The 20589-nt window shown below is 32.3% G+C and overlaps 1 protein-coding gene across 1 annotated transcript in view; it reads left to right on the forward strand.

Moving 5' to 3' along the window:
• The window catches only part of KLHL1 (kelch like family member 1), a 305504-nt gene that overhangs the window by 233582 nt on the left and 51333 nt on the right, over window positions 1-20589 (forward strand). Inside the window, exon 7 of the mRNA XM_019751890.3 lies at window positions 10854-11078. Coding sequence (XP_019607449.1) covers window positions 10854-11078 — 225 coding nt within the window. The remainder of the gene's footprint in view (window positions 1-10853; window positions 11079-20589) is intronic.

Below are 20589 nucleotides of genomic sequence, written 5' to 3' on the forward strand. Positions count from 1 at the left end.
TTTCCTTTTAAATGGCTTCTTTACAGGAATCTGTCCAGATAACCATTGCCAATATCCACCTCTGAAGCACGGGCAGGAATAAGTAACAGTGTCACATATTTGGCAGTGAGACTACTTACAATTCTATTAGATTAAAATCATTTTTATAGGTGCTCAAAGGTTGAATAGAAATGTGTCTTTTTTATAATTCCTCTAGGAAAAAAAATAATTCTTTTAATCTGTACTATAATAATTGAAAAATATTAATCATAAGATTGAATTAAAATTGTATCCTTTTTTCTTCTGGTTTCTCAACATTTCTTGGCTTCCCAGATTAGCAACTCACTCTTTTGGGATGATTTAATTCTCCTACTAATTTCCAGTTACTGTTCTTAGTGCTTGTAAACTAAACAGCAAAATTCCTGGCCTGTTGTAGTTTAAATTAAATTCAGGAAACCATAAACAAACATAAAAGTCATTATAGTTCATGTGATGACAAGTTATAGAGAAATATAAAGAAATGGGAATGTGGAGTCAGGATGAGTGGACAGTACTGCTATTTTATAAAGGTTGGCTGGAAAAGGCCACTCTGATAAGTGAAATACGATATACAAATTTCTGTCTGGAAATTCAACCTGTTTCTTTCTAAAATTAAGACTTCTTGACTTTATTATGACCAATAAACATTTGTTAAGTGCTGTTTTCTCTAAATATTTATATTTTATTTGTATTTTAAGCACAATAGTCAGCAAGCTATGGTCTACAGGCCAAATCCAGCCCACCGTTTGTTTTGTATGGGTTTGTTTTTTACATTATAATGGTTGAGGAAAATCAAATAAAGAATAATATCTCATGATGCATTTAGTGAATATTGGCAATTCATGAAACTAAAATTTCAATGTACATAAAATTTTATTGAGACTGTCTCATTTGTTTGCACATTGTTTATGGATGCTTTCACTCTATAATGACTATATGGTTGCAACAAAGAAACCCATAAGAAAACCCACAAAGACTGTGTTTTTCACCCTGTGGCCCTTTACAGGAAAATTTTTCCAATCCATTACAAAAAAAGTAAACCTCTATACTGTATTTCTAGGAGACTTGTGGTGCCTAATGTCACAATCCCTTGACCTAACTCTAATTTGTCGGCAACCAGAGTGAGCAATTTCAGTTGATGTTTACAGTGCCCCCCATCCTGGTCTATCTGCTTACCTGACTAAGAGCATTCTTTGAGGTATTGAGAGTGGGCTCAGACTGCATGACCCTTGCACAGGAAGCCCATTAGTACAAGTACAGGATGGAGGTTAAAGCTCCAGAGGCAATCCCCAACCGAGTATAGAAATCTATAATTTGATTGTAATTTCACTTCCAGCATTATTACTTCTCTTTCTCATGCTCAACTTATATCTTTGTAGGCCAATTCTCTCTTCAATTATCTTTTATTTTATTTTATTTTATCTTTTTTTTTTTTTTTGTAAAATGAATGTGTTTATCACCAGAATACAAAACGGCAACACATTAGCTAGTGCATGAACTCAATAACAGAAGTGCAAAATCAGTCACCTATAGACTTTTAAACATGAGATATGATGGTCACTGATTATGATGTACGTCTGTTACTTAAATAGTGATTTGTGGTCTGTAGAGCTAATAGTAAAGTTTATACTTTATGCAAATTACTCAGAGTTAATATATTGTAGTAACTGAAATTTGGGGAACTGGTGTTATTTAACTAAACTATGGTAACTGAAATGCATGCGCCTCAGAACCATGAAAAGCAAAGACTGTATTTGTGGAGACATTATAGCATGATGCTGCTTGATAGGACTAGAATGTTAGGGTTTAATGCTGACAGCCACCGCAAGGTCCTACTGTAGGCACAAGCCTAAGGAGAAGCCGTCCTGCTTTGTTCTGGCTGACGGAGAATCACGATTCTGAGAGGCAGTGCTCTGTTGTTGACATAAAGCAGCCAAGGTGCACTTTCCTACATATGGTGCAGCAGCAGGTAAGCAGAGGACTTGGACTAAGGCGTTTATTTATAAGAGACTGCTTAGTTCTAAAGAAAGTGTAAACAAAGAGTTAAAAGTGGCGAATTTTTCAAATTGATATTCTTTGGAAATAAAAGCGAAAACAGGAAGAAAAATGCATTGTTGTTGTGCTCTGTTTATCTCCTTATGCGTGATAGCTGTGGAGCCTAGTAAAAGATACCGCAAGTATCCCAATGGCATGTCACGATCACAGTAGCAGAGACTCTTCCTTTAGATAGAGGCTTAGTGAATGAACAGGAGAAGAATTAAAACCATCTTTTGTTTCTACATATTTGCCTTGCCTTGTTGTTGACAGCTTAGTCATAGCCACAGGTCAGTTGTGGATTTTCAGTAAGCCAGGTATCTGATGAGATAGCCCTATATCTTTCGTGTGAACTCAAAGCTAATTTACTTAATATAGCTAATGATAAGAAGAATATTGGTGCTAAAAACATAAAGGAGAGAAAAGCTTTAATTCTTAACTGTAAAATAAAAATGTAATTTTGTTGAGTGTTTTATTGAATCTTTTATTATAGAGCATATATTATGGTATTTTAATATTTAATGTGTGCTTTGGATTTTCATATATTTAAAATTTAAAAATTATCTAACTTAGGGATAAACTCCTGATATACTTCTCTTCCTATTCAAAGGACTTGGCCAGATAATTTTATCCTAAATTTGTCTCATCACTCTTTGCATTGTTATCAGTATTGCTGAGGGCAAAAATGGAAAGTGAAATAGGTGGAATTAACCATCTTGACCTGATTTTAAATTCCTTGGCTTGAACTGGACAAGCTACCCTATCAAGAACTTTTAAAGAACAGCTTTTCATACTGTAATTTTACAACTGGATAATTTTTAAAGCATTTAACTCAGTGGCAATAATCATATGACTTAAGAAAGTGATTCACTTAGAATTCTGTGTCAGAGAAACCTGAGCATTTACAATTAGGTGGGGGGAATAACTTTAAAATACTGTATGATTTTTTTTCTGAAAAATAAAAAAAAGCAATACAATAAAAGAAAGCTTATTCTTTCATCTTTGCCCTTTTGAGTACTGCCCTACTTGATGTCTGCCTCAGTAACTTCATTCAGTCACTTTGTTTCCACTTCAGTACCTTTTCTTTGAACTTGAAGTACATCATTAGAGCATACCAGTTCAAGGTCATCAGTTTGCACAAAGCTATAGAAACAACTGAAAGCCGTGAGTAACAGGTCAGCCTAAGCCCAGATTGTTTTTCAGACACAAAGAAGAGGTGTCTTCTGGAATAGGTGTCTACTTACTGGGCCACTCAGAATTATTTTAGGGGCGAACCATACATCCCCCCAAGGGCTTCAGGGGAAAAAATTAAGTAAAGTCAGAGTATCTGCTTCCTTTAAAATGTTTAGAATCAGGAAAGATGCTCATTCATCAAGTGAAACTCTGTTTGTTTATATTGTTCCCAGTGAGTCTACAGCTCCTGGAAACCAGAAAGAAGAGGGAAAGAATGCTCCCTCAGGTGAAAAGTGAAATTTCCTGTCAGTCAAATTCCCTGCCATAGCCTCATCTTTACTAGAAAGAGACAAAGCTTAGTGACTATCGTGGCTTTAGCTGTTTCTTGTGTCCTTTGAGGATAGATCAGAATTAACATTATAGGTCAAATTTCTCAAAATTTAGTTTATTAATAACTTTATTTTGCCTTTTAGTAGTCAGAGGATTTGGGCCATATCATTGTACATTCTGTAGGTCTCTCAATGAATGTGGAATGAATAATAAATTAGTACATTGTGACCAAATGTCCACTCTAATTATAAATTCTTGATTACTCAGTACATTCTTTTAGATCAATATCCCTGTGAATGTACAGTTATGATAATAAATACATCCTTTCTCTAAATTAAGTCTCCTTTGCACACCTACAGGGAAATATGTCTATGTATGTTTAAACATATGTTTCATGTATACAAGACCTTAATCCTCTAACATGTGGCTTCTATTCGGCAGAGAAAGAGACTTCTCAGGGCTACCTGAAAATAGCTCTATGATAGAGACTCACAGAAAATGATAACTAAAAGATTTTGAGATAAGTACAAGTCATTACATGTTCACCTAAGGTGGTACTAATTTAAGCCTGCACTTTGAAACAAGTAGACATCAGTAATTCCCAAAGAGCCTTCAACTAATATATCTTTGTAAGTATGGTTACTTGTTTTTGAAAAAAGGCAAAAATGTATTTTCTAAGAGTTCATAGTTTAGGTGGATATCAATGAGACCTGTATTCTTTTACTACACTTATGAAACGGCATTTCTGCCATACAGTCAATAATACTAGAACTACGACACAAATGTCATCATAGCCATTTTGTGTTTCACTTACCAGTGCTCACATTTTCAACAAAGGTTAGAGAAATTCTAATAAGGATTATGTGAACGTGTTTATCAGAACATAGGACATTTTAATCATAATATATCCAAAGTTTGGCTTTTCTGGTTTCAGTTACCTGTAGCCAACCATTGTCGGAAAATATGAAAATTCCACAAATAAGCAATTCATAAATTTGAAATTGCATGCTGTTGTGAGTAGCATGATGAAATTTCATGCCATCTTTCTCCATCCTGCCTAGGACGTGAATCATCCTTTTGTCCAGAGTGTATCCACATGTGCTACCTGCCCGTTAGTGGCTCAGTAGCGGTCTCACTTATCAGATCGGTTATCAGAGAAAGAGATCACATTCACATAACTTTTACCACAGCATATTGGACAGTTATAACAGTTATAATCACAGCACAGTTATAATTGTACTATTCTACAATTAATTATTGTTAATCTCTTGCTGTGCCTAATCTATCAATTAAACTTTATCATAGTATGTATGTGTAGGAAAAAAACATATATATTTAGAGTTCAGTACTATCCTTGGTTTCAGGCATTTACTGTGAGTCTAGAAATGTATTCCCTGCAGATAAGTGGGTCTACTGCAAATAACATTTGTGAAAAATGTTAGATATGAAAGTAAATATTTAATTTTAAAATGTCTAGTATGAGTTTATGTTCAATGAACATTTATTAAGAAAATGAAAATATAAAATGTACTTGTAAGAATGCTTTAATATGTATGCTATTTTGCTATAAAGCTATTTTAATATAGGAGCACTTTGCTGGAAGTAATAGTAATAGAAATAATAACTATAAGCTTTGACTTACTTATTCAGAACCCTATTTCTTATGACATCATTAGTAACACCAATTAGTATTTTCATTATAGAACTAAGACATGGCGAAATATTTAAAATTGGAAGTTACAAGTGAAAAACCCAACTTCTCCCATTTCTTAAATTTATTACGAATTTTACTACACACACACACAAACACACACATACACTCCACACCTCCAGGAAAAGTCATATGAATTTAATGTCTACCAGTAGATTTTGATGTCAACATGCAAATTACACATTTTCTAAATCTGTTGGAAATCTTATAAGATTATTTGTTAGAAAAGGTCAAATTAAATTTCCCATATTTGCATGTTATTAATATTGCTGTCTCATGAATTACTTTCTCATGCCATTAGTGTATTTTTATTTTAATGTTTCTAATTTTCTTCTTGACTTAAAAAGAGGTTTTATATATCAAGGAAATTCACCCTTTATTATATTTATAAAAAGTTTTTGTTAATGTTTTCTGTCTTTTAGTTTTTGGTTTCTTAGTATATTTTTGATGTAACTATATTTTATATTTAGATGGTTGGTGATCATTTATGTACATATTAATATTTACTTTATAACTTCCGGGTATTGTGGCTCTCCCTCAGGGACTTTTGATTTTTTGCCCACCATGAAGTAAAAATTAATCAATCACCTACTTTTTCATCTTCTAAGGCGTTTAAGGTTTTAGTAGAGTGTGATGCAAGTTTACTTGAAGTCTCCCTGTCTGTTAATTTATGTGGAGCCCTGAGAATAGAACCAAACACAGAGTTCTGTGTCCATGTGTTGTGTGCTTTAGTCGCTGGTTTATCTAAGGTCATTCTGGTATAAAGAATGAGGCAAGAACCTGAGCTTATTTATTTATTTTTCTCCAAATGATGGTTATTAATCTAAACATTTTTTTAATAACAAAATGTTTTCCATGAATTTGAATAGCTTCTCTTATTATATTATGAATATTCATATGTATTAGGGTTTTTTTGGGGGTTTTCTTTTCAGATTCATTAATATAGCTATTTTCCTCATCATAAATTAGTTTTTAAACATCTCTATAGTTATATAATATCATACTTTTTAATATCTGGTTATGCCTTTTTCCCTTCAGGACTCCTTTGTATTTAGAGATTGTCTAGCTTTTAAAAATGTCTTTCCTAATATTTTACATTTGAATTTACAGAAAAATGCAAGTGTAATTTTATAAACACCTTGCGCAAATATCATTATGTTATTATATAAGATAACAGTTATCATTTCTGAAATAACAAATCATCGTATTCAGAATGAATATCATTCTTTCCATTCATTTGAATTGACATATTTTAAAAGTTGTATTTATTTTTCTTTATTTAGAACTGGCACTTATCCTGCTGATATTATTTTTAAATAATTTACTTTTGGTGGTGTTATTTTAAATAAGTTACTCTGTTCTTTATACAATCTAGGTGATTTTTATTTTATAAAGAAATTGCATTGATGTTTGTCTTTTGCTTATCTGATTTGGCAACTACCAGAAATATTTTATTTTTTTCTAAGATTTAAAGATAATATTTTAATTATTAATGTGAACTAGTCCATAAAATACAAATAATTAAAATTGCATTTTATACTTAGGTTTACCTTGGATCTGAGCCAAGAAATTGGCATCCTTTTGTATTTCCTGGTTTTAATGAAATGATTTTAAAACAAACGTAACGCTGGATTTTGAGATTTATATATATTCTTAAAATCCAGCATTAAACTTCATGATATGTTTACATTTATGCCCCTCAACAAAGCTATGTATCAATCCATTACAATATTACAAATGGTTTATATTTATAGCAGGGAGAGATGTAGAACTCTGCCGGTTGCTTATTTGGCACATGTGAAATTATTGTGATGATTGTAAAATGTCATCCTTATAAAATATAACAAATTACCTAAAAAGTAAAGGCTTTTATTTGTGCTTAAAGGCTTTTATTTGTGCTTCAAAAATGTTTTCCCTGAAATTGAAAATTTACACTTTATAAAAGTGTAAGAATGTTATGCCAAAGCTATATTTTGGTAAGTATGTAGAAACATGAAATCAATAAAAAAGCTTATTTGATGAAAAATTCAAGGCATAAGTCATTGTTTATAATACTATTTTCTGTAAAGCTTGATGTCTTATATTTCAGGTATCATGAAAAATACCTTTACTTTAAAATTTTTCCAAAGTGCTTTTCAATATTGACTGCTTTTTTAAAGAGAACATGTCCAACATAATTTAACCTTTTCTGAATAATTTAATGACACAAAGATCACCATCAATGTTGGGCCAAAGTGCTCTTTGGCATTATATAATACATCTTTGTTTTCAATTAATATATTTAATGGTGGTTCTTTTGAGTTAAAGCCATGTTTTTTTTTTCACTAGTTACTCCCTCACTATCAGCTATTGCTACTTTCAAATGCCCCAGCTCATTCTGATTTGTGGGTTTGTAAAAGGTTTTGAAAGTCAGTTAACTAAGCTTGTTAATATTGCATTAAAATGTAGTAAAAAGGCTTTGTGAGAAGACCTGAGGGCCTTTCTGTTGAGTTGAATAAATGAGCTTTATCTTCTTTATAGAAGCTTTTTGTGACTGTTGTCAGTTCAGAAAACGTGTATCATTTTATTATGTACTGTGTTCAATATAAGTAAGGTTGCTAGATATTTTAATTATAAATATTGGAAGAAGTCCTACTGTCTTTAATGCCAAAATGGAATGTATAAATATTACTTCCTATTGTCCTCCCCAAAATAATTGTATTTGGTTATATGAATTAACAACTCCCAAAAGACTCAGAATCACACTTTGATAACATTTGGAGAACTTTCTCTAAGTTTTATTTTTTGAGAACAGAGCCTGCTGTGTGTTTTGTCATGAGGAAAATACTGCTGTATTTGTATTGTATCTAGATAGATTGCACCTATCTTCTAGTTATGTGACTGGACTTGGAAAACAAATACTTTATAAATTTCAAAAATACCAATGAAAATGAACTGAACTCTATTGCTGTGTAACAAATTACCACAAATAGTGGTTTAAAATGCCCCCGAAAGAAACGAAGCCTGCAAACACCTTGATTTTAACACAGTAAGATCTATTTCTGACTTCCAGAACTGTAAGATAATAAATGTGTTTTATTAAGCCACTAAGTTTGAGATAATTTTTCAAAACAGCCATAGGAAATTAACACAACTTCTAATTTGAAAAATGAAGACAGGGATGCACTCCTATTTCTAATGTAGCAATTCAGGATAAAATACATAGGTCACCTTTGAAACCTGCACTTAGAGGAAAAACACTAAGAAAAAAAAGAAAAACCTGCCATGTGTTGAAATTTAAGACACATTTAACTCCTTGAATGAGACTTTGAAATTCAAATAAGTCCTCACTTTCTCCTTTCTCCTTTGAATAACAACACTTTTTAGCAGGTAGCTCAGAAGCCATTAACTTCACACATTCCCAACTATTTTCTCTTTGAAGGATGACTGGACCTCAAATTCTCTGCAAGAATTTTGACCAAGGATTTGAACATTAAGGAAAGTGCAGTTGTTCAAATACTTACTCCCTTGTGCACCTATACCTGCAAAATATGGGTCTCATGGGATTGGGATAATTAAGATTCAGGTTATACTCTTTCTTCTACCATCATGTATCAAGAGTTAGTCATAAGAGAGAGGCACTTGCATATGATTTCATATAACTTAATTTTTAGTTAGGCATTCGTGCAATCCCAATACTATCAAGCTTTGAGAATTCAGATGACTTTGAAATTATTCAACAATTTAGTTTACCTTGGGGTTTTGATGTGTACACAATTGGACAAATCATTCAATATAAACTATAATAAATATATTTAACCATAAGATAAGCACATTTGTTTCAATTGTATATCTTACGCTACTAAACAGTATAAAGTGACTTATGGACATTACAATTATTTATTTTTATTCTAAAAATAATACATTTATAATACTTCATATTTAGCTGTATAGAAATTAGCTCATATTTTTAATAACATCAGAAAACAGATTTACTGTATCTAACTCTAGCTATGTTACCTTTGTCAGCTTTTTACCTTTGAATAAAAATTAAGCATAAATTATATAATTTTTATTTCAATTAGCTAAATTTCTCCTAACAAGTTGTTTATACCTGTTTAGTTCATTGCTAGTTTCTAAAAAGTAAAAGACTCCCCTTAAGAATGTTTTCCCAGGCCGGCCCGGTGGCTCAGGTGGTTGGAGTGCGATGCTCCTGACGCCAAGGTCGGAGGTTCGATTCCCACATGTTACAGTGAGCTGCACCCTCTACAACTAAGATTGTGAACAATGGCTCTCCTGGAGCTGGCCTGCTGTGAGCAGCCGGTGAGCTGCTGTGGGCTGCTTGGTGCTGCTGTGAGGTACCAGCCTGGGGGAGTGCAAGGCTCATAATACTAGCATGGGTCAGGGAGCTGTGTCCTACACAGCTAGACTGAGAAAAAACAGCTTTACTTGAACTGGAGTGAAGGGTGGAGGCGGGAAAAAGAAAATGTTTATTAAAAAAAAAAAAGAATGTTTTCTCTAGTTTGAAACCTTTTATTACATTTAAAGCAAAATACATTTTTAGTGCATTAGTGATAGAACACAAGAATTTTGACTCCCTTTGTAAGAATATTTAATCACTAAAGATGAAGCACTGGCGAATATGAGTCTGAACATTAAGATCAAACGCTGAAACAAGATCAATTTTTGCTAGCTTATATTTTATGATATAAACATTGCGAACTTATTCGAGGCAGACATTTTTAATGTGAAACGTTTAATTGAATCCATTAAAACATATCGCATCAGCAATTTAGCTTGTTTCGTTTTTTAATTTCAACTTTATTAATCAGACTTATTACATTTCTCAAATTTATACATAAAAATACTTTTAGGAAAGATAAGCTATTTTATTTAGAAATTATAACATGGTTGATAAAGATAGATCATTTTAATGTCTCCAAATTCTATTAAGCTATTCTCCAAATGCGTTTTTTAAAAAGATTATAAAAGTATAACTGACATTTGTTTACATATCTCAAAATTGACTTTTAAAACTTTCTGTTATTTAAGGCACAGGACAAATTTAAAGAAAAAAAATGGTGAATATTTTATTAATTATTTTAATAAATAATTTAATTTAAGAATTTAAGAAATGCTAATTTAAGAAATGTTGTTTATTAACAGTTCTTCACTCAGAATTGTACAGATAATATACAAAGGTTAGTTGTTCAAAAGGGGCTTTAATAATTTTTTTCAGGTTAGGATTATGTTACACTTTTTTAATGGCAAACAGTGATAGAAGGAAGCTGTAAGATCTACTGACAGAACTATGTTATGCCCAAAATGATTCTATTGAAATCAATAATTTAGCATGGGGCTATTATGTAATTCAAACAAGCTGAACATTTGTGTTTATTTTGATCATTAATGTTCATCAAGAAGAGAAAATATACAGTAATAAATTACTACTCCCTTTGTCTTTCTGACACTTTTTCTTTAAGAAAAATGAATGTGACAAGAGTGTTTTCACATCCTAGTTTTATACCACTAATCATTTGTATACCTTGGGCATGTTGTATGTTGGATTAGTAGTAAATGGCTACTATCTGATTTTATGTTTTACCAGGAGCTACAACCATAGAGAAATATGACCTCAGAACAAATTTGTGGATCCAGGCAGGGATGATGAACGGCAGGAGATTGCAGTTTGGTGTGGCTGTTATTGATGACAAACTCTTTGTAATTGGAGGTCGAGATGGCTTAAAGACATTGAACACTGTTGAATGTTACAATCCCAAAACCAAGACTTGGACTGTCTTACCACCAATGTCAACACATAGACACGGTCTAGGTAAGTTCTCTTATTTTATTGATATTATGTTTAGAAGCATTTTTATTGATAGTGAAAATGTGTGTAAAAATATAGTATTACTGTCATCAGTTATCATTAATGTTAGGTAAGTCATGGGCTATTTTGAGCATTTTTTTTATTTTTTATTTTAAGTTCTTGACATTTTCCTGTGTTGGACAATATGCATTAAACTTTTGAGAGAGATGTTAAAGATATCAAAATGAGCATTAAACTTTTGAGAGAGATGTTAAAGATATCAAAATGAGTAGATGTTAAAGACATCAAAGTTTTCTCAATCTGACATTTATTCAATACATAAAATTTTATATGAAAACAAATTGCAGAACTATTATGAAGAGGCCAGAGTAAGGCAACCTGGAAGAAGGAACAGTTAATGTGGATTGATGGAAAGTTAATTAAAATGACTCACTTCACATTACTGGATTGACAAGTGTAGGTATATCTTTTCACTTAATTGATACCACATTGAAAAAAATCCACAGGGAGAGAGCAATGAAGGTTTAGAGAAAGAGTGACACATCAGCTGGCCATGGGTCAGTCTGATGGCTTTGACTTTATCTCTACTAGGGAGTAACTTGGAGATGGGGAGTCTATATTTGGATCCAGAAAATCTGGGTGTGACTTGGGGCAGCACTTAAATATGAGCCTTAGTTTCCTGATTTACCACCAATTCAAGGTTATGAAGTAGATAAAAATCTAATGATGATAATGAATATGAAATCACTTTGTAAATTGTAAAGTGCTATACAAATATTTTAAAATGAGAAATTTAATTAAGACTAACAGTTCCTGAATTTGTACTTTGTATCATGGGATTGTAAGAAGTGTGAATTACTTTGAAGAACTGAAATATGGCAGAGAGTTGAAAAAATACCTTTCAGATATTTCAAATGTACACTTTAGAGCGATATGAGGGTTTGATTGCAAATACACTGATTTAGACATTCACAGGTAGGCAAAATTATAGAGTATTTCTAAAACAAGTATTAATGATAGTGTGGGAGATTTGCATGTCAAAAGAACATACATGAAAAACTTTCACCAAGAATACATCTTAAGTGGCTTCATTTCAGGTGTTTAAAGTGTACTCAGGAGGTGATGGTTTGCCTCAAATCCTATCACACAAGCACAGGTCGTGAGCAGGGCGGTATTCTCCCATGGTGTCTTTTAGTTTGTCTCATTTGTTAAAGGGTTCATTGTAAAATTACATGTGGAAGTAAGACTGCATAAAAAAATTATATGAACCAAGTCTCACAAATATCTAAAATGTAATGCAGCATTTCCCACAGATATTGATGACCCAATAGCAACTCTAGTCATTCATTATCTGCATGCCTAATCCTCTACTGTTTTACATTTTTTGTTCTGCTTCACTTTTTTTTTCTTAATTAAAGTTTATTGGGGTCATAATAGTTAGTAAAGTTACATTGGTTTCAGGAGTAGATGAGAGTAAGCGGGATCAAATATATGGTGATGGAAGGAGAACTGACTCTGGGTGGTGAACACCAAATGTGGTATATAGATGATTTATTATAGAACTGCTTCACTTCTGTTATCAAGTGGATCACCTCTTCTCCATATCTCATACCATTGGGTTCTTCTGTGTTTTACTTCATACTGGTTAATGCTTTGTATTGTTGTTGCTTTTTTTTTTTAAATTGTCTACTACAGTACTCCCCCACATCTGACCTGAGTGAGTTAGTAGGGAATATCATGGCATATATCATTTTTGGGCACAGCACTATCTCAAAGTGCCTCATAGATTGCTAGTAATGCCCAGCCCATAGAAAACTGCCTTTGACTTAACTGCCAATCCAAAGTACAGCCAGTTGAAGCCAGAATTTATAGTAACACAAAACACATACGTATTCTCTGATGAAGTAGAGTGCTTTCTTTATGATTAATCACATTCCTTATGTCAGTTGACTCTCAGGAAATTCAGCATTACGTATCATATTCAAATACAATTAACATCCTCAGCCTAGGATTCCTGTTCCTTCAATATAACATATAAGTATCTGATTTACCTTCTTCTCTCTTCCAGGGACTTCTCTTACATAGATGTTGATATGTCTTATTTTATATTTCCTATTTTTTTAATTTAATTTTATACCTTTTCTTTATCCTTCCTGATGAATAATTTTAATATCCAGCCCTCCACATTCTTGTTAATCTGTGTGCATCATAATATTTATCCCATGCATTGATGTCTTAATCTCAATTAAATTGTTTTTACATTTTCAATATCCCTACTTGGTAATTCCTTATAATTGCTTTCTTCTTATTAGCAGCATTAATAACTTCCCCTATCTCTGTGAGACCATTTATTATGCCTTTTTCAAATTCTTATCTGCTTCTTTAATAAATTATTTTTTATTTATTATAGGTGATCATCTTCCTCCTCCTCTTCCTCCAACTCCTCTCTCCTATTTTACTCTTTTTCCTGTCAGTTAGCCTTTTTCTCCTTCTCTCCAAATTGAATAAGACATTACTTCAATACAGCTTTTAATTAAGTCTTTTTAGAAAAAATTGATAAAGAATAATACAGTTACTGTTTATAATGGATTTTCTAAATGCTGGGCATTGTGTTGTATGTTAAATACGTGATAGGGATTATTTTTGTGTTTTTCAATTTTCAATTGAGATGAAATTCTCATACCACAAAATTAAGTTTTAAAGACTAGAGTTGATATTTTTTAATATATTCATAGAGTTTTTCAGCTGATCAACATTATTAAACATTGGACATTTTGTATAGATAGAATCATACAATTTGTGGCTTTTGAATATGATTTCTCTCACACAGCATAATGTATTCAAGGTTCATCAATTTTGTGGCATTGTTGATACTTCATTGCTTTTATGGCTGAATAATATTCCACTGTTAGGATTTACTACATTTTGTTTATATATCACCAATAGAAGGACATTTGGGTCATTTCTACTTTTTGGCTGTTGTGAATAAACTGCTATGAACATTCATATATTCATTTTGGTGTGAATATATGTTTTCACTTATTTTGGATATATACATTGTGGGAGAATTGTTGAGTTATGTGGTAACTCTAACTTTTGAAAGAACTACCAATTTGATTTTAATAATGGCTGCACTATTTTCTATCTCCTAAGCAATGCATGAGGGATGCTAATTTTTCTACATACTTGCCTACATTTGTTATTATCCATTCTTTATTGTTATAGTAATCCTAGTGTGTATGAAGTGGCACCTCATTGTAATTTTATAGGTATTTGTCTAACAAACACATTTCATGTGTTTATTGGCTATTTACATATCTTCTTTGAATAAGTTTCTATTCAAATATTTTGCCTTTTTTTGTTTGTTTGGGATATATTATTTTTACTATTGAGTTGTAATTGTTCATTTTATAGTCTGTATACAAGTCCTGTATCAGATAGAATATTTGCAAATGTCTTCCATTCTATGGGTTCTATTTTAACTTTCTTGAGAGTGTCTTTTGAAGCACAAAAATTATTAACTCATTAAATTCAATTTAATTTTTTCTTCTAGTGTTTGTGCTTTCGGTAGCATATTTGAGAAAGTATTGTCTAATCCATGGTCATGAAGATTTATGCCTATGTTTTCTTTTAGATATTTTAGGTCTTAAATTTAAAAATATGATCCATTTGAATTAATTTTTTTTTGTATGGTGTGGGGTAGCAATTCAACATTGATCTTTTGTATATTGTCTCAGCACTAGTATTTGTTGAAAATAACTTTCTTTTCCATTGAATTGTCTTGGCATCCTTGTCAAAAATCAATTGCCCATAAACATGAGGGTTTATTTATAGACTCTCAATTCTATTCCATTAATGTCTAGGTCTGCCTTTATGCCAGCACCACACTGTCATAATGATTATAGCTTTGTAGTAAGTTTTGAAATTGGGTGTTGTCAGACCTCTGACTTTGTTTTTTCTTTTCAATATGTTTTGCATTATTCAGTCTCTGCATTTCTATACAAATTTTAGAATCAGTTTTCAATTTCTTCAAAAAGGTTGCTGGGATTCAGGCACTGATTTGATTATATCTGTAGATCAATTTGTGAGTTTTGCCACATTAACAGTATTAATTCTTCCAATCAATGTACATTAGATGCCATTCTGTTTATTTAAGTCTATTTTCTCTTATTTTTGCTAAATTTATTGCTAAATAGTCTATTACATTTGATCTTATTGTATATTGAATAATTTCTTATGTTTGTTTTCAGATTTTTCATTGCTAGTGTATAGATATATAATTTGTTTGTATATTGAACTTGCATCCTGAAACCTATATGAACATTTTTATTAGATTAGTAGATTTTCTTGGATTTCTTATGATTTTGTGTCTAGTAAACTCATTATATCTGAAAAGAGAAATGGTTTTACTTCTTCCTTTAAAGATTACATGATCTTTATTTATTTTACTTGCTTATTTACCTTGGCTAGAACCTTCAGGACAATATTGAGTAGAACTGGCAAAAGAGGACAATGTTGTCTTGCTTTTCTGTTAGGGGAAAAATTTCAGTTATTTGTTTTTTGTTTTTTTTTAAACAGATGCTCTTTATTAGGTTATAGAATGTTCTTTATATTCCTAATTAGCTGAGTGTTTTATCATGAAAGGGTATTGGATTTTGTCAAGTACCTTTCCTGCATGTATTGAAAAGAGCATGCAATTTTTTTTTCTTTATTCTATTAGTATACTGTATTACATTAACTGATCTTTAAATATTAATCCACCTGATCTTCTTTAGATAAATCTCACTTGGCATGGTCTATAATCCTTTTTATATGTTGTCCTATTGGGTTTGCCTGTATTTTGTGGAATATTTTTCATCTGTATTTATAAGGGATATTGATAAATAGTTTTCTTTTCTTCTGACATCTTTGTCTAGCTTGAGTACCAAGTTAATATTGGCTTTATAGAATGAGTTGGAAAATGTTCACTGGTCTTCTATCTTGTGGAAGAGTTTGTGAAAGATTGGTGTTACTTCTGTAAACATTTAGCAGAATTCATCAATAAAGCCAAGAGAGCTGGGGCTTTACTTTTGTGGGAATTTTGAACACCAGGATAAAATATTTTTACAAGTTTCAAGTGCACAAAACAACATCATGATTAAACATTTATATACCCCACAAATGATCACCCTAATAAGTCTATTACCCATTTGACACTTTACATTGTTATTAAAATATTGTTGACTATATTCATTATGCTGTACTTTATATACATGTGACTATTGTTTAAATTGTAGTTGATATTCAATATTATTTTATATTAGTTTCAGGTGTACAGCACAGTGGTTAGACATTTATATTTTATGAAATTGTCCCCTCCACGATAAGTCTAGTACACATCTGACACTATACATAGTTATCACAATATTATTGACCCTATTCCCCATACTTATTTCACATGACTGTGACTATTTTGTGACTACCAATTTGTACTTCTTAATCCCTTTACCTTTCATACCTACCTCCCATCCCACTCTCATCTACTAGCCGTCACTTTGTTCTCTGGAGGGTCTTCAAAAGATTAAAAACAGAACTACCTTATGATCCAACAATTTCACTCCTGAGTATTTATCCAAAGAAATCCAAAACACTAACTTGAAAAGATAAATGCACTCCTATGTTCACTGCAGTTCTATTTTAATAGCCAAGGTATGGAAATACCTAAAATGCCCATCAATAGATGACTAGATGAAGAAAAGGTGGCACACATATATATACATATATATCTATATATATATCTATATATACGTATATCTATATATACGTATATATATATATATATATATGTATATATATAGATATATATGTATATATATGTACATATATGAGTGTATGTATACACACACACACACAGTGGAATATTACTCTGCCGTAAAAATGAAATCTTACTAATCACTACTTTTTGTTGGTCTGTTAAGATTTTCCATGTCTTCTTAAGTCAGTTTTTATAGTTACTGACTTTCTAGAAATTTGTCCATTTCATCTACGTTTTCTAAATTGCTAGCATGTAATTCTTTACAGTATTCCCTTATAATCCATTTTATTTTTATCAGGTCAGTAGTAATGTTCCCTATTTTATTCCCAATTTTAGTAATTAAACTTTTCTCTATCTTTTATTCAGTCTAGGTAATGGTTTGCAATTTTGCTGACATTTTTTTTCCCCCAAATAACCCACTGCTAGTTTTGTAATGTTCTTTTGTTTTATAATTTTCTATTTTATTTATATCCACTCTATCTTTGTATATACTTTTCCTTCCCTTTGCATTGGATTTGCTCTTATATTCTACTTCTTAGTGTGGAAAGTTAGGTTATTGATTTGCCATCTTTCCTAATTTAAGTTTTTACAGCTATACATTTCCATGTAAGTACTGCTTTAGTTGTACTCCACAGGTTTTGGTGTTTACTGCCTTTATTTATATTTATCTCAAAGTATTTTTAATCATTTTTTTTCTTCTTTGACCCCTTGGTTATGTAGGAGTGTTTTTAATTTTCACATTTTTTTTTATTATTGCCATACAAATTACATACATATTTATACATTATACATCCATCAAAACAGTTTTAAAATTATTACTTTAATAAGATAGGAGAAAATAAAGAGTTACGGATAAAAAATTCATTTATACTCTTTTTTTTAATGTTTACCTTATCAGTGCTCTTTATTCTTCATTTAGATTTGTCTTTTTATAGAAATGTCTATATTTCAGCCAAAGGGACTCTTTTTACTGTTTTCTGTAGGGTAGGTCTGCTAGCAATAGATTCCCTCAATGTTTAATTTTTGTTTGTTTGTTTAATCTGGGTATGCGACAATTTCTCCTCTATTTTTGAAGGATGTAAAATTCCTAACAGTCTCTTTCCTTTAGCACTTTGAATATGCCATTCTACTGTCTTCTGGCCTATTTGTTATCTGATCAGAAATGAACTGTTAATCTTACCGAGGATCCCTTGTATGTGAGAAGTTGCTACTCTTTTTCTGCTTTCAAGATTCTCTCCATAGTTCTGGCTTTTGACAGTTTGTGATGCTGCTTCTGGTTGTGCATATCTTTGAGTTTATCCTACTTGCAGTTCCTTAAGCTCAGCTCTCTGTTTCCCAGCTCAGCTGAGCTACTGACAAGGCAGAGTTGTAATTTGCCTACTGAATTGTTGAAGGAATGTTCCAACATGCACACAGAGTCTCTCAGCAAAGGCAAGTTTTCCCCCACTTCCCACCATAAGGAGGCTTTGGTAGAGGTTCTTAAAGAAAACCCCTTTCCAACTTTCCAGACAAGAAGACTTAAGAATAAAAATCCCTGTGTTAGGAATGCAAATATATGAAGAACGTGACCAGCCAGAGTAGTCTGAGTCCTTGACTGCAACTCCCTTGAAAAACTGCCACACATTGGCTGTGCACGAAGACTGGGATTGGAGAATAGCTTCCCTCATGAGGCCTGCCACGTAAAGTCTTTGTAATTGCCTAAGATCAGGTCTGAAATTTACTTAGATTTTTACCAGGAGCTGGACTCTTCAGTCCTTAACCTCCATTTCCTGCTTACACACATCATCAAGGTCAGCCAGAGCTGAGAGCTTAATTTCCTTCTCACAAATTACTTGATTTTGTGTGCAGACCTGAACTTGTGCATGACCTTCAAGAGTACCAGGAGTATGGTAACCTTTTCAAATTTCCCCATGGACGTATCATTCTTCAGCTCTACTTTCAAGTGTTGTACTCAGCATTTTGCTTGCCCCAACTCTTTTGACCACCTCAGGCAGCTGTGATGTTAAATCACAGTGTTTGAACAATACAGAGTTAGGAGTACCAACCTGTTGTACCACCAAAAATCTTTGTGTAACTTGTCAGCCCTCTACCTACAATACATTGAAAATACTATTTTGATCCACAGTTGGTTGAATCTGTAGATGAAAAAGTTCGGGATATGAGGGCTGATTGTCTATTTATTGGAAAAAAAAAAAATCCTTATATGAGAGGACCTGAGCAGTTCAAATCTGTTTTGTTCAAAGATCAACTGTGATTGCCACTGACTTATTTCCTTCCTTTGTTCCTTTGTTCCTTCCTTCCTTCCTTCCTTCCTTCCTTCCTTCCTTCCTTCCTTCCTCCCTTCCTTCCTTCCTTTCTTTCTCTCTCTCTTTCTTTTCTTCTTCTTCTTCTTCTTCTTCTTCTTCTTCTTCTTCTTCTTCTTCTTCTTCTTCTTCTTCTTCTTCTTCCTCTTCTTCATTTTTTTTTTTTTTTTCCACATATGACCTGGTCATTCTCGGTAAGGTGAAGCCCTAGTCAGATGAAAAAAGAATAAGCCCTATAAGTAAAGGTATCCAGAGAACTGCCAGACAGGTCAGATAATAATAATTCCCTGAGGAACTGACTTTGAGAAATCTCCCAATCTTCCCACCTCCTCCATGACTTCTAGGCTGTTGAATATGGTGACTACCTTAATCACAAGGTTGTTGGTTTTCAAGGCTACTGCAAAACTAACGAGGAGGTGATGGAAATAGGACATGTTAAAACATCACCAAGTTCATTGTTCTTATCTAGAGTAAGCTGTTTTTCTTGAATAAATGCTCCTCAGATAATTTTAAGCCTTTATTTATTTCCCAGAGATCTGAGTTTGACACCTTTCACCAATGTTCTCATTACTTTCATGGAGTAGTAGATCTTAGGAGGTCCTTACTCTGCCACACCTGCAGATGTCAATATGAAGGATTAATTTTACATGGGTACAGTAAGCAGAAACTGATTGGCCCAGGAGCATAAGGAGTCTCTTGAAGGCATAATGGTTATTAAAATCTTAAAAATTACATACATGGTCTAGTCATCGCCAAAAGGAAAAAAAAATCAAAGGAATGAGAATAACACTTGCATTGGCTTTTTGTCAACAATTCTGGTAAATGCTGACTCCGTTAGATGGAAGGTCAGCCACTCTTAAGCTAAAAAATAACACATTCATAATGTACAAACATAATGTATGTGTCCCCAAACTATATACTTTAACAAAACAACACATAAACAAAACACAATGGTTAGCTTAGAAAATTAATTAGATGTCCTGGAATCCGCCTGAAATGAAGACAGACTTGATAGTTTACTCAAGATGAAAATTACATACATGCCTTTGAAAGTCTGATGAGGAAAAAGATGCTTCCATGAAAGACTGGAACTGGCATCTCTGCTTCTATCTACTCTTGATCTGTGAGATAGCTTTGAGATAGGTACGTTGCCCTAGAAACTAGATATTGCTGCCAAATTTGCTAATTCAAAAACAAAAACAAAACAAGTGTTTACTTTCCATGATTGCTTTGCTCATTCCAGTTTTAAAGCTCCTGTACCTTATTAGCTAAGCTTAACATATAGGCATTCATTTTTTAGAGTTAGGAAAAAAGAAGTATCTTACTTAAATTTATAAAATTCCTGAATGTACATGTGAAGAAAGGGAACACAAAATGACATTTACTATGAGTTTTTTTTCTGAGTTTTAGAAACTAT

The sequence above is a fragment of the Rhinolophus sinicus genome, chromosome 16 (assembly GCF_057876585.1).
Source record: "Rhinolophus sinicus isolate RSI-liver-muscle chromosome 16, RSI-T2T, whole genome shotgun sequence".
Classification (NCBI taxonomy): Eukaryota; Metazoa; Chordata; class Mammalia; order Chiroptera; family Rhinolophidae; genus Rhinolophus; species Rhinolophus sinicus.